General features: G+C 48.9%; 1 protein-coding gene across 2 annotated transcripts in view; it reads right to left on the minus strand.

Moving 5' to 3' along the window:
* Positions 1-7,412, minus strand: part of LOC106593108 (protocadherin-9) — a 490,250-nt gene extending 482,838 nt beyond the window's left edge. Inside the window, exons 1-2 of one of the 2 annotated variants that reach the window (XM_045698422.2) lie at positions 6,597-7,412; positions 2,692-5,875 (exon numbers count right to left, since the gene is read on the minus strand). In XM_045698422.2, the coding sequence (XP_045554378.1) occupies positions 2,692-5,727 (3,036 nt within the window). In that variant the 5' untranslated portion in view covers positions 5,728-5,875; positions 6,597-7,412. Of the gene's footprint in view, positions 5,876-6,596 lie in introns of both variants that reach the window. The other variant, XM_082963181.1, reaches the window with a different exon arrangement.
* Positions 7,413-15,000: the final 7,588 nt, after the last annotated feature.

A 15,000-nucleotide genomic window follows, 5' to 3' on the forward strand; every position in this document is an offset into this window, starting at 1 on the left:
TACTAGATGTTCCTCCTACTGGTGTTGTGGTACTAGATGTTCCTCCTACTGGTGTTGTGGTACTAGATGTTCCTCCTACTGGTGTTGTGGTACTAGATGTTTCTCCTACTGGTGTTGTGGTACTAGATGTTCCTCCTACTGGTGTTGTGGTACTAGATGTTCCTCCTACTGGTGTTGTGGTACTAGATGTTTCTCCGACTGGTGTTGTGGTACTAGATGTTTCTCCTACTGGTGTTGTGGTACTAGATGTTTCTCCTACTGGTGTTGTGGTACTAGATGTTCCTCCTACTGGTGTTGTGGTACTAGATGTTTCTCCTACTGGTGTTGTGGTACTAGATGTTCCTCCTACTGGTGTTGTGGTACTAGATGTTTCTCCTACTGGTGTTGTGGTACTAGATGTTCCTCCTACTGGTGTTGTGGTACTAGATGTTCCTCCTACTGGTGTTGTGGTACTAGATGTTTCTCCTACTGGTGTTGTGGTACTAGATGTTCCTCCTACTGGTGTTGTGGTACTAGATGTTTCTCCTACTGGTGTTGTGGTACTAGATGTTTCTCCTACTGGTGTTGTGTTGTGGTACTAGATGTTCCTCCTACTGGTGTTGTGGTACTAGATGTTCCTCCTACTGGTGTTGTGGTACTAGATGTTCCTCCTACTGGTGTTGTGGTACTAGATGTTCCTCCTACTGGTGTTGTGGTACTAGATGTTTCTCCTACTGGTGTTGTGGTACTAGATGTTCCTCCTACTGGTGTTGTGGTACTAGATGTTCCTCCTACTGGTGTTGTGGTACTAGATGTTCCTCATACTGGTGTTGTGGTACTAGATGTTCCTCCTACTGGTGTTGTGGTACTAGATGTTTCTCCTACTGGTGTTGTGGTACTAGATGTTCCTTCTACTGGTGTTGTGGTACTAGATGTTCCTCCTACTGGTGTTGTGGTACTAGATGTTTCTCCGACTGGTGTTGTGGTACTAGATGTTCCTCCTACTGGTGTTGTGTTGTGGTACTAGATGTTCCTCCTACTGGTGTTGTGGTACTAGATGTTCCTCCTACTGGTGTTGTGGTACTAGATGTTTCTCCTACTGGTGTTGTGGTACTAGATGTTCCTCCTGCTGGTGTTGTGGTACTAGATGTTTCTCCTACTGGTGTTGTGGTACTAGATGTTTCTCCTACTGGTGTTGTGTTGTGGTACTAGATGTTCCTCCTACTGGTGTTGTGGTACTAGATGTTCCTCCTACTGGTGTTGTGGTACTAGATGTTTCTCCGACTGGTGTTGTGGTACTAGATGTTTCTCCTACTGGTGTTGTGGTACTAGATGTTCCTCCTACTGGTGTTGTGTTGTGGTACTAAATGTTTCTCCTACTGGTGTTGTGGTACTAGATGTTCCTCCTACTGGTGTTGTGGTACTAGATGTTTCTCCTACTGGTGTTGTGGTACTAGATGTTCCTCCTACTGGTGTTGTGGTACTAGATGTTCCTCCTACTGGTGTTGTGGTACTAGATGTTCCTCCTACTGGTGTTGTGGTACTAGATGTTTCTCCTACTGGTGTTGTGTTGTGGTACTAGATGTTCCTCATACTGGTGTTGTGGTACTAGATGTTCCTCCTACTGGTGTTGTGGTACTAGATGTTTCTCCTACTGGTGTTGTGGTACTAGATGTTCCTCCTACTGGTGTTGTGGTACTAGATGTTCCTCCTACTGGTGTTGTGGTACTAGATGTTCCTCCTACTGGTGTTGTGGTACTAGATGTTCCTCCTACTGGTGTTGTGGTACTAGATGTTTCTCCTACTGGTGTTGTGGTACTAGATGTTCCTCCTACTGGTGTTGTGGTACTAGATGTTTCTCCTACTGGTGTTGTGTTGTGGTACTAGATGTTCCTCCTACTGGTGTTGTGGTACTAGATGTTCCTCCTACTGGTGTTGTGGTGTTAGACGTTTCCATAATATAATCAATGATAAAATGGTGAGCTGAGTAGACAGGCGAGAAAAAAATGTTTCTTTCACAAATGTTTTGAAGGCATCTTTGCAACATATCAATTTCACCATCTAGTCTGCATCCCAAATGGCCCCCCTATTCCCTTTTATAGTGCACTACTTTTGACCAGAGCCCTTTGGACCCTATTCCCTTATGGACCCTATTCCCCTATGGACACCGGTCAAACGTAGTGCACTAAACGTAGTGCACTATAAAAGGAATAGGGGGCTGTTTGGAAGGCAGGACACCATTTATCTCATTCAACCTCTGAGGCCCATTTAAAGGTCATGTGTCTGTACAATCTGACAAGGCTTTAGACAGTTGCCAACTTGGTTCATGTTTGATTGAAATATCATTTTAAATAACTTTTGAAAAACAAAAAGGGGAACATAATAACAGCAAGAGTCTGTAGGTAGGAGATGCAAAGGGAAAATTAAAAGTATGCATGTGTTTTTTTTCTTCTTCTCCAGTCCATAGCTAACCACATGTCATACATTAATTCATTAAATGTGTTTTTCATTTTTTTTGGTTTTTAAAAGGTACAGTGGGACTTATAGTGGGACTTATAGTGGGAGGGGGGTGCTTCCCTCCTTTCTCATTGGTGTTTATGTGTACGTTAAAAGACCAAGTCAGCTATAGTGTATAATATAGAAGGGATCTCAGCACTGTTGGACCGGGCAGTTATACGCAGTACTTATAGACCAGTAAAAGTTATCTTTTACCTGTCTGGACGGGAGTACGGATCCCTTAGTCTTGAATCCTCCCTGGGAACTGCACTCCGAGGCACTGAAGTGGTCTGAACTAGTGGAGGATCTCTTGGAGAGAGTATCACAGCCTCCTACGAAGGTGTTGTCCAGAGGGAGCTCCTGAATCATGTGGTGTTTCTTCACGGAGACCGGCGTGTCCGCTTTGAGGTGGAACGCGGACTGCGGAGAAGCGGACTTGTAGTGCCGCGCTAGGTCTGGACTGGAGGGCTTGAAGGTGGTGGTAGGAGCAGCGTTCCAGTCAAAGCGACCGATGCCTTGCTCCTCCAGCTCGGCAGGCAGGCTGATGTTGCCGTTGATGGGCTCATGAGCCGGGTCATCCGGCTTGTTCTCCTCGATGGTGACAAAGTTCAGGAGGGAGCTTTTAGGCGACTTCCTTTTCTTACGCTTCTTCTTCTTGTTCTGCTTGTTCTCCTGGTTGGGAGACATCCACTCGGCGCCCTGCTTCTTTCTCTGGGCCGCCTTGAACCGCGAGGTGTGACGGCAGCGCACCAGGACTGTCACGAAGATCACCACAATCACCACCATCGCCCCGGCTACGATGGCGATCATGATGGTTAGATAGTCTCCGCTCTGGTAGGTCTCACTGCTCTCCCCGATGTTCCTATCCAGGGGCGTCTCCATGGTGCGGCGAATGAGGTCGTAGATAAACGTGGCGTTGCCGACCGTGTCGTTCACGTAGAGGAACACCAGCACCAGGGTGTGCAGGGACTTAGGGTAGCCCAGGTCGCTAATGTTCACGACCAGCCGATGGAGGCCGATGTCGGAGATAGCAGGCTTCTCCTCCAGGGTGATATTTCCTGTCACAGGGTCGATCCGGAACAGACCTTTGTTGTTGCCACTAACGATGGTGTACTTGAGCTCTGCGTTCATCCCTGTGTCACCGTCCACAGCAAAGACCTCGGCCACCACCGACCCAGGGATGGACGAGAGGGGGACCAGTTTGAAGGAGGTGTTGGAAGGAGGGTAGATGACGATGGGGGTGTTGTCGTTTACGTCGATGACATTGATGGTCACCTTGGCGGCCGAGGAACATGGCGGCCGCCCGCTATCCACCGCCCGGACGTCGAAGGTGTAAGAGCTCTGCTGCTCCCGGTCAAAGGATACGTTGGACTTTATTACTCCAGAGTACGGGTCTAGGATAAAGTTCTCGTTGTCGCTGAGTATCGAAAGCGTGACGGCGGCATTTTCCCCGGCGTCTGAGTCTGTGACGGTTATCACCCCCACCGTGCTGTACTTGGGCAGGTTCTCTGACACAAAGAACTGGAAGTGGTTGTGGGTGAACTTGGGGCTGTTGTCGTTTTCATCGAGTACTGTCACGATGACTGCCGCCTGGCTCTGGAGTGGAGGCGTCCCGTTGTCTCGGGCCGTTACCGTGAAGAGGAACCGATCCTGGTCCTCACGATCGAACACCCGGGAGGCCGTGAGGACACCGGTTTTACGGTCCAGGTCGAAGAACGAGGCGTTAGGGCCCAGCTGGTAGACGATCTCCGCGTTTTTCCCGCTGTCCTCGTCGGTGGCGCTGAGAGTCGTGAGGAAGAGATCGCGTTTGTTGTTCTCCATGACAGCCAGCTCGATGACAGGTTGGGTGAAGATCGGCGAGTTGTCATTTTCATCCTCCAGCCTCACCCTTACCAACGCTGTCTGGTTCAAGCTCGGCTTGCCGGAGTCGGAGGCTATGATTTTGAAGTTGTACTCTTTGGTCCCCTCGAAGTCGAGCAGCGCCGATGTCTCTAGTAAATACTGGTTGTCGTACACCGCTTTGAGGTGAAAGGGGACGTCCTTCTCGATGAAACAGATGACTTTGCCATTGACATCCGTGTCCTTGTCCGACACGGTGATCAAAGCTATCTTGGTGTTGATTGGGTCTTTCTCTGAGAGGAACACAGTGCCGTTTATTGGACTGATGATATATCGCAGATCAATGTTTGGTGGATTGTCGTTCACGTCCGTCACGTTTATAGTTATGGTAGCTCTGGCCGGGCTGGAGCTGCCGTCGCTCGCTAACACAGATAACTTGTGTATGGCGGTCTCCTCTCTATCGAGGGGCCGCTGTACGGTTATAAGGCCAGTGGTGCCATTTAAAGCAAATAGTCTCTTGGTAGCTGGGGACACCTGTGTCCCGAACATGTATTTGATTTCGGCATTCGCCCCGACGTCTGCGTCCGTAGCCTGTAGCTGGACTACGGACGTCCCTATAGGCGAGTTCTCCGGTATGTGGACCTCTATCTGGTTCTCCTTGAACACCGGCTTGTTATCATTAACGTCTGTGACGGTGACTTGGAGGATGGCGGTGCTGGATTTCTGTGGCGTGCCTCCGTCCTCCACCTTGATCTTCATGACGTACGTATCCTTCTGCTCCCTGTCCAGGTTCTGCTGAACGATGAGCTGCGGCCACTTCTCCCCCTCGGGCGTCTCCACGATGTCCAACCCGAAGGCGCTTTGCCCGTTCACCAGCTGGTACTTGTGTACACTGTTGGGGCCTGTGTCGGGGTCGGTGGCGGAAGGGATGGCGAAACGACTGTTGATCAGCGTATTCTCCGGGATGGAGATGTTGATGACGGGAGACGGGAACATGGGAGCGTTATCGTTGGTGTCCTTGACTACGATCTTAATCTTTATCAATCTAAAGTAGTCGTTGGGTAAAATCACCACCTCGATTTCGAAGGAGCATTCGTTCTCCTCGAACGAGGGGCCGGGACAGAGCCTCTCCCTGTCGATACGATTGGAGGTTGTAAATATCTCTCCCGTGCTGCTCTGGACTCTGAGCAGAGGGTTGTCGCCGGCTTTAGACACCAGCCTGTAGACTAGATTAGCGCTAGCTCCGGTAGCGGCGTTCGTATGGGAGACGTTCAGGTCCTTTGGTATGTTTCCAATGAGAACGTTTTCCTGCAGTTCCTCTCTAATAGGATAGATCAGTTCTTGGGCTATAGAAGGGTCCATCCAAAAACAGGCAACAAGAGCAGCCAACAAGTAAAAATCTGTTAGATCCATGGTAACAACGGTCCCGTGGTTACAGTGTTCCACCCTGCCTTGCGGACTTTAAACGCTTCTTCTTCTTTCAATGCAATGTTGAATGTCAGAGTAAGGGATTGGTGAAATCTTGCATTTGAAGAAGGGCAGTTTCCACACACGGACAACCCTATGAATAGATAAATGAGTTGCATTAGAATTATTTCAGTAAACCCCAGATCGGGGGGGGGGGGGGGTTGGTCACACTTTTAGGTTTGGTGCTTAGATAGATTGTGTAAAATCAATCTGAAATATCCACCATTATCCACCACTCCATAAATATCCTAAATTTGATCATAATACTACAATACTACATAAGGTGGTATGGTGCTACAAAATAAAAACAACATCTAATCTCAAACACATGGCATCTCAGTGTCCTTGATTAATGAATTTAAACATGAACTTAACTTCAATATATCTGAATTGTTGTAATCTACCATTTACCCATCTCCTCTTCTAGTTGACTCCTCGACACTTATTTTTTCCGTTATATCCCAAACATCCCTTAGGATAATATAATACTGCAGCAAGCGTTCAAGCAGCCATTCAAGTCTGTGACTTAGCCCTCTTCTCCCCCAGACGTTAATACATTATGCCCATGACGATTCCTCAACGCCTCTATAAGCACTTCGCCGTTGTAACTTCTGAGAGCTACAGGCAGCCTGACATTACATTACGCTTAAATTATCGTGATTAAATAGGATGTAGAATCGAATCAAAATACCCTGTGTTTGAATTTTTCAAAGGATGAAATTTAACCATTATTTAACCGTTGTAAATAGGCAGCAACAATAAATCTATTTTCTTTTAAATGTATACCATTAATAGTGCGGTGTGAATATTCTTACCGTTATCCAAAATAAAATCCTCTTTAGTGCGTGAGATAATTGGAATGCGTTTTCTTCTGATGCCCAAAATTGCGGCTGTGCATAGTAACCTCCTCTCTTATTCGATACAAATCCTATTCGGAGTTGCAATATCCTGTTTTTTACTCCGGTTGGTAAGATATCGGTATTGATCGCAGCCGTTAGATTTCTTCAAGTCCAAGTCTGTGAAGCGCAATGCCTTTTTGGTTCTCCTGATATAACAGACTGTGAGGGAAGAGGAAAAGACAGCGCTGGCGAGGAGAGACACAAAATGAATTATATTTCTAAACGTTTTCACAGTTCGTTTTTTGCCATTGAACTTTTACATGAAAAGCGTTGACGCTCCCGTTCAGTCGGTCATATAATGTCGACTGCGGCTGATTCTCCTCTTCTCACATACAAAACCAGTGGCGAGCGGCGGGTTCCTCGGACCATGAAGTCATTCTGCATCACCGGTAGCTCTGTTTTTTGTTTGTGTGCCGGTGGTAGCCTACGGTAAAATAGTCAGCTTGGCTTGCTACCTGTTTAGCTGAAAGAACCCACTGATACCGTAACACACACGGCTTGCTTGTCCCAGCATGTGTCAACTTCACTGAGATTCTCCATTGAAATTGCGCCTCCTTTCGTGTTCCAATTTTTTTTTAAATAGAACAAATATCAGAAATACAAAATATTCACAGTCTTTGGAACGCATCTAATTGAATCCGTGATAGCCCGTATCAAGTCCATTCGGTGCTATGACGGTGTGGAACGGTGAGTAGCGCGTTCCCCCTTTCACTCTCTCCTAGAACGGAATATCTTGCACTAACTCTGAATAAACCCATAGGGGGTGAAGTATAACACGTCGCCACCTCCGAACCCTCCTCATTGGACGCCCCTCTCTATTACAGGTTCGCTGATGGGGGGGGGATCCGAAAATAGATCTGATTGGTCGAGAGGAACGTCCGTTACATCGGTTACCAGGCACCACGACCAGACTGATGAAAGTGTTGGTGAGATTGCTGCAGGCTGCGGAGATGCTCCCAGGCTTGAGACGATTCATTCACTGCACCAACTTACTGTTGTTATTATTATCTCAAGACTTTCCGTTCGATATCCGTGAAATGAGAGCTTTATATGGATGTTTATTATAGTATCATTAAACAAGGAACAGAGGAGACCAACCTTGTGCATATGATTTGTCAGTTACACTGGCCACCGTTGGGATACTGGCCACAGCAGTTAAAATAGCGTAGATTCCATGAAATAGAGCAATGGGCTTTATAGAAGTGAGCGTATGACATATCAGTGATCAGCTGAAGTTATATTCCAGGTTAAGTATTAATGATTATTAACACAATATCATTGGTGTAATAGGTCAAGTCATTTGTCCATTAGGGATACCAGGCTATTACAGAGTTAATCAATACTTGCCTGATAGCTTTATTACATTAAACTATTCCAATGTTACCCGACGTCTCTTTATAAACAGTAACAAATCCCTTTGGAATTGGTATTTAGCTTCTTTCAGTGTGAGAAATAAATAAACTATCAGAAGAGAATTTACACATCAAAAGGTGTTAGAAATATTGATTTATGACTTGTCATTCCTGAATTTGAATGCAGTTAGCTATTTCCCACTCCTATTTTACACCCATCTGTGTGAGTTCCTCTGATCTGACAGAGAGAGAGAGACAGAGAAAAAAGAGAGAGAGAGAGAGACAGAAAAAAAGAGAGAGAGAGAGAGAAAGAAAGAAGGAGAGAGAAAGGGAGAGAGAGAGACAGAAAAGAGAGAGAGAGAGAGAGAGACAGAAAAAAAAGAGAGAGAGAGAGAGAGAGAGAGAGAGAGAGACAGAAAAAAAAGAGAGAGAGAGAGAGACAGAAAAAAAGAGAGAGAGAGAGAGAAAGAAAGAAGGAGAGAGAAAGGGAGAGAGAGAGACAGAAAAGAGAGAGAGAGAGAGAGAGACAGAAAAAAAAGAGAGAGAGAGAGAGAGGGAGAGAGAGAGGGAGAGAAAGAAAGAAAGAAGGAGAGAGAGAGAGAGAGAGAGAGAGAGAAGGCGAGAGAAAGAGAGAGAGAGAGAGAGGGAGAGAGAGAAAGAGACAGAAAGAGAGTGACTGTGTGTTGGACACGGTCATGCAGCAGCAGTAGTTCGTCACCAGTGTGTTTTACGGTAAACACTACCATCTAGAGGTTGTCGTGGTGAAATGCCTGTTGAGTCGATGACCACAGCACTCTGTATTTCACACACATATTCATGTGGTAATTTAATAAGTAAAGTATGTCTCTCATCCACCCTTTGGTGAACAACACCTTCTTTGTGCTAAATAGTAGATGACATGTTTCTGCCAAGAGAGAAAGAGAGAGAGTGCTTTTTCCAGACCACAGCCTCACCAGCCATAACCTCACCCCCACCACAACCAGCCCAGACCACCACAACCAGCCCAGACCACCACCACCAGCCCAGACCACCACCACCAGCCCAGACCACCACAACCAGCCCAGACCACCACAACCAGCCCAGACCACCACAACCACAACCAGCCCAGACCACCACAACCAGCCCAGACCACCACAACCAGCCCAGACCCCCACAACCAGCCCAGACCACCACCACCAGCCCAGACCACCACAACCACAACCAGCCCAGACCACCACAACCAGCCCAGACCACCACAACCAGCCCAGACCACCACCACCAGCCCAGACCACCACCACCAGCCCAGACCACCACAACCAGCCCAGACCACCACAACCAGCCCAGACCACCACAACCACAACCAGCCCAGACCACCACAACCAGCCCAGACCACCACAACCAGCCCAGACCCCCACAACCAGCCCAGACCACCACCACCAGCCCAGACCACCACAACCACAACCAGCCCAGACCACCACAACCAGCCCAGACCACCACAACCAGCCCAGACCACCACAACCAGCCCAGACCACCACAACCAGCCCAGACCACCACAACCAGCCCAGACCACCACAACCAGCCCAGACCCCCACAACCACAACCAGCCCAGACCACCACAACCAGCCCAGACCACCACAACCACAACCAGCCCAGACCACCACAACCAGCCCAGACCACCACAACCAGCCCAGACCACCACCACCCCAACCAGCCCAGACCACCACAACCAGCCCAGACCACCACAACCACAACCAGCCCAGACCACCACAACCAGCCCAGACCACCACAACCACAACCAGCCCAGACCACCCCAACCAGCCCAGACCACCACAACCAGCCCAGACCACCACAACCAGCCCAGACCACCACAACCACAACCAGCCCAGACCACCCCAACCAGCCCAGACCCCCACAACCAGCCCAGACCACCACAACCAGCCCAGACCACCACAACCAGCCCAGACCACCACAACCACAACCATCCCAGACCACCACAACCACAACCAGCCCAGACCACCAAAACCAGCCCAGACCACCACAACCACAACCAGCCCAGACCACCACAACCAGCCCAGACCACCACCACCAGCCCAGACCACCACAACCACAACCAGCCCAGACCACCACCACCACCACCAGCCCAGACCACCACAACCAGCCCAGACCACCACCACCCCAACCAGCCCAGACCACCACAACCAGCCCAGACCACCCCAACCAGCCCAGACCACCACAACCACAACCAGCCCAGACCCCCACAACCAGCCCAGACCACCACAACCAGCCCAGACCACCACAACCACAACCAGCCCAGACCACCACAACCAGCCCAGACCACCACAACCAGCCCAGACCACCACAACCAGCCCAGACCACCACAACCACAACCAGCCCTAACACCCAACCTACTGAGACCACTCCAACCAGCCAAATCCTCACCTCAACCTTACCCACCCCCATCCATCCCCACCCCAAGCAGAGCAACAGGACCAACCCCCCCCACACTAATGAACCAGGCTGTAAGCAGAGCAACAGGACCCCCCCCCCCACTAATGAACCAGGCTGTAAGCAGAGCAACAGGACCCCCCCCCCCCACACTAATGAACCAGGCTGTAAGCAGAGCAACAGGACCAACCCCCCCACACTAATGAACCAGGCTGTAAGCAGAGCAACAGGACCAACCCCCCCACACTAATGAACCAGGCTGTAAGCAGAGCAACAGGACCAACCCCCCCCACACTAATGAACCAGGCTGTAAGCAGAGCAACAGGACCAACCCCCCCACACTAATGAACCAGGCTGTAAGCAGAGCAACAGGACCCCCCCCCCCCCCTACTAATGAACCAGGCTGTAAGCAGAGCAACAGGACCACCCCCCCCCCCCCCCAAACTAATGAACCAGGCTGTAAGCAGAGCAACAGGACCCCCCAACTAATGAACCAGGCTGTAAGCAGAGCAACAGGACCAACCCCCCCCCCCCCCCCCACTAATGAACCAGGCTGTAAGCAGAGCAACAGGACCAACCCCCCCCTTCCCTAATGAACCAGGCTGTAAGCAGAGCAACAGGACCAACCCCCCCCACACTAATGAACCAGGCTGTAAGCAGAGCAACAGGACCAACCCACCCCCACACTAATGAACCAGGCTGTAAGCAGAGCAACAGGACCGACCCCCCTACACTAATGAACCAGGCTGTATCAGAGCAACAGGACCCCCCCCCCCCACTAATGAACCAGGCTGTAAGCAGAGCAACAGGACCAACCCACCCCCACACTAATGAACCAGGCTGTAAGCAGAGCAACAGGACCGACCCCCCCACACTAATGAACCGTGCTGTAAGCAGAGCAACAGGACCCCCCCCACTAATGAACCAGACTGTAAGCAGAGCAACAGGACCAAACCCCCCACACTAATGAACCAGGCTGTAAGCAGAGCAACAGGACCAACCCCCCCCCCCCACACTAATGAACCAGGCTGTAAGCAGAGCAACAGGACCCCCCCCTCCACACTAATGAACCAGGCTGTAAGCAGAGCAACAGGACCCCCCCCCCCCCCTCCACTAATGAACCAGGCTGTAAGCAGAGCAACAGGACCCCCCCCCCCCACTAATGAACCAGGCTGTAAGCAGAGCAACAGGACCCCCCCCCCCCCTCCACTAATGAACCAGGCTGTAAGCAGAGCAACAGGACCCCCCCCCCCCCCCCCCACTAATGAACCAGGCTGTAAGCAGAGCAACAGGACCAACCCCCCCCACACTAATGAACCAGGCTGTAAGCAGAGCAACAGGACCAACCCCCCCACACTAATGAACCAGGCTGTAAGCAGAGCAACAGGACCAACCCCCCCACACTAATGAACCCCCCCAAGCCCCATTCTGTTGGTTAAGGTCTTGTAAATAACCATTTCACTGTAAGGTTTACACCTGTTGCATTCAACGCATGTGACGAATATAATTTAATTTAATTTGCTTTGATTGTAAGAGGTATGTATCAAATGCTTAACATTCTCAGCTACTGTAGTGGGTCCGAGGCCTAAACCATACAGAAACAACGCTAGACACTAAGGAACACAAATATTTTACTATTTCATCCCAGACTTCATCAAATACATTTGGAAATACACACATTGTCATCCTACAAGAAACATGGTATAGAGGAGATGGACCCACTGGTTGTCCTCTAGGTTACAGAGAGCAGGTAGTCCCATCCACCAAACTACCAGGTGTGTGGTATAGAGGAGATGGACCCACTGGTTGCCCTCTAGGTTACAGAGAGCAGGTAGTCCCATCCACCAAACTACCAGGTGTGTGGTATAGAGGAGATGGACCCACTGGTTGTCCTCTAGGTTACAGAGAGCTGGTAGTCCCATCCACCAAACTACCAGGTGGGTGGTATAGAGGAGACGGACCCACTGGTTGCCCTCTAGGTTACAGAGAGCTGGTAGTCCCATCCACCAAACTACCAGGTGTGTGGTATAGAGGAGATGGACCCACTGGTTGTCCTCTAGGTTACAGAGAGCTGGTAGTCCCATCCACCAAACTACCAGGTGTGTGGTATAGAGGAGATGGACCCACTGGTTGTCCTCTAGGTTACAGAGAGCTGGTAGTCCCATCCACCACACTACCAGGTGTGTGGTATAGAGGAGATGGACCCACTGGTTGCCCTCTAGGTTACAGAGAGCAGGTAGTCCCATCCGGCAAACTAAGATTTGTGAAACAGGGAAGAGACTCAGGGGGTATGCTAATTTGGTATAGAGCAGACCTAACCCACTCCGTTAAATTAGTCAAAACAGGAACCTTTTACATCTGGCTAGAAATTAGTGAAGACATCAAAACTATGAAATAACACATAGGGAATCATGTAGTAACCAAAAAAAAGTGTTAAACAAATCTAAATATATTTTATATTTGAGATTCTTCAAAGAAGCCTCTCTTTGCCTTGATGACAGCTTTGCACACTCTTGGCATTCTCTCAAACAGCTTCATGAGGAAGTCACCTGGAATGCATTTCAACTAACAGTTGTGCCTTGTTAAAAGTTAATTTGTGGAATTTCTTTCCTTCTTAATGCGTTTGAGCCAATCAGTTGTGTTGTGACAAGGTAGGGGTGGTATACAGAACATAGCCTTATTTGATAAAAGACCAAGTCCATATTATGGCAGGGACCAGCTTAAATAAGCAAAGAGAAACAACAGTCCATCATTACTTTAAGTTATGAAGGTCAGTCAATCTGGAAAATTTCAAGAACTTTGAAAGTTTCTTCAATGCAATCGTTAAAACCATCAAGCACTATGATGAAACTGTCTCTCAGGAGGACGGCCACAGGAAAGGAAGAGAGTTCAATAGAGTTAAATGCACCTCAGATTGCAGCCCAAATAAATTCAAGTAACAGACACATCTCAACATCAACAGTTCAGAGGAGACTGCGTGAATCAGGCCTTCATGGTTGAACTGCTACAAAGAAACCACTACTGAAGGACACCAATAAGAAGAAGAGACTTGCTTGGGCCAAGAAACACGAGAAATGGACATTAGACCGGTGGAAATCTGTCCTTTGGTCTGATGAGTCCAAATTTGACATTTTTGGTTCCAACCGCCGTGTCTTTCTGAGACGCAGAGTAGGTGAACGGATGATCTCTGCATGTGTGGTTCCCACCGTGAAGCATGGAGGAGGAGGAGGTGTGATGATGTGGGGGTGCTTTGCTGGTTACACTTTTGGTGACTTATTTTGAATTCAAGGTACACTTAACCAGCATGGCTACTACAGCATTCTGCAGCGTTACGCCATCCCATCTGGTTTGCGCTTAGTGGGACTATCATTCGTTTTTCAACAGGACAATGACCCAAAACACCTCCAGGCTGTGTTAGGGATATTTGACCAAAAAGGAGAGTGATGGAGTGCTGCATCAGATGACCTGGCCTCCACAATCACACAACCTCAACCCAATTTTAGATGGTTGAGGATGAGTTGGACCGCAGAGTGAAGGAAAAGCAGCCAAAAAGTGCTCAGCATATGTGGGAACTCCTGTTGGAAAAGTGTTCCAGGGGAAGCTGGTTGAGAGAATGCCAAGAGTGTGCAAAGCTGTCATCAAGGCAAAGGGTGGCCTTTGAAGAATCTAAAATCTCAAATATATTTTAATTTGTTTAACACTTTTTTGGTTACTGACACCATTGAACTATTCTTCATACATGGAACATATGTAAATGCCAACAAAGCAAAAGAGACAGAGATATTCCATTCTTCAATCTATGGTATTGAGGGAGAAATGGAGAGAGAGATAGAGACTCCTTTCTTCATTCTATGGTATTGAGGGAGAAATGGAGAGAGAGACTGCAATCTTCATTCTATGGTATTGAGGTGGAGAGAGAGAGAGAGCTGGAGGGAGGGATGGAGAGAGAGAAGGAGAGATGGAGGGATGGAGAGAGAGAGAGAGATGGAGGGAGGGATGGAGAGAGAGAAGGAGAGATGGAGGGAGGGATGGAGAGAGAGAGAGAGAGAGAGAGAGAGAGAGAGAGGAAGAAGGCGAGAGAGAGAAGGAGGGAGGGATGGAAAGAGAGAAGGAGAGATGGAGGGAGGGATGGAGAGAGAGAAGGAGAGATGGAGATGGAGAGAGAGAGAGAGAGAGAGAGAAGGAGAGAGTGGAGGGAGGGATGGCGAGAGAGATTGAGAGAGAGAGAGAGAGGGAAGGAGAGAAGGAGAGAGAGAGAGATGGAAAGAGAGAGAGAGAGAGAGAGAGAGAGAGAAGGAGAGAAGGAGAGAGAGAGAGATGGAAAGAGAGAGAGAGAGAGAGGGACGGAGAGATGGAGAGAGAGAGAGAGAAGGAAGGAGAGATGGTGATGACAGTGTGTGTAATATCTCATAGAGCTTGTTGGGTGAGGTGAGAACAGAACAGAACAGGACTTGGTGCTCCTGGGAGCTGAACTCTACAATACCAGTGTGTGTGTGTGTGTGTGTGTGTGTGTGTGTGTGTACTGTACATTTCTGTGTCTGTGT

Source organism: Salmo salar, chromosome 16 (genome assembly GCF_965601325.2).
Source record: "Salmo salar chromosome 16, fSalSal1, whole genome shotgun sequence".
NCBI classification, from domain to species: Eukaryota; Metazoa; Chordata; class Actinopteri; order Salmoniformes; family Salmonidae; genus Salmo; species Salmo salar.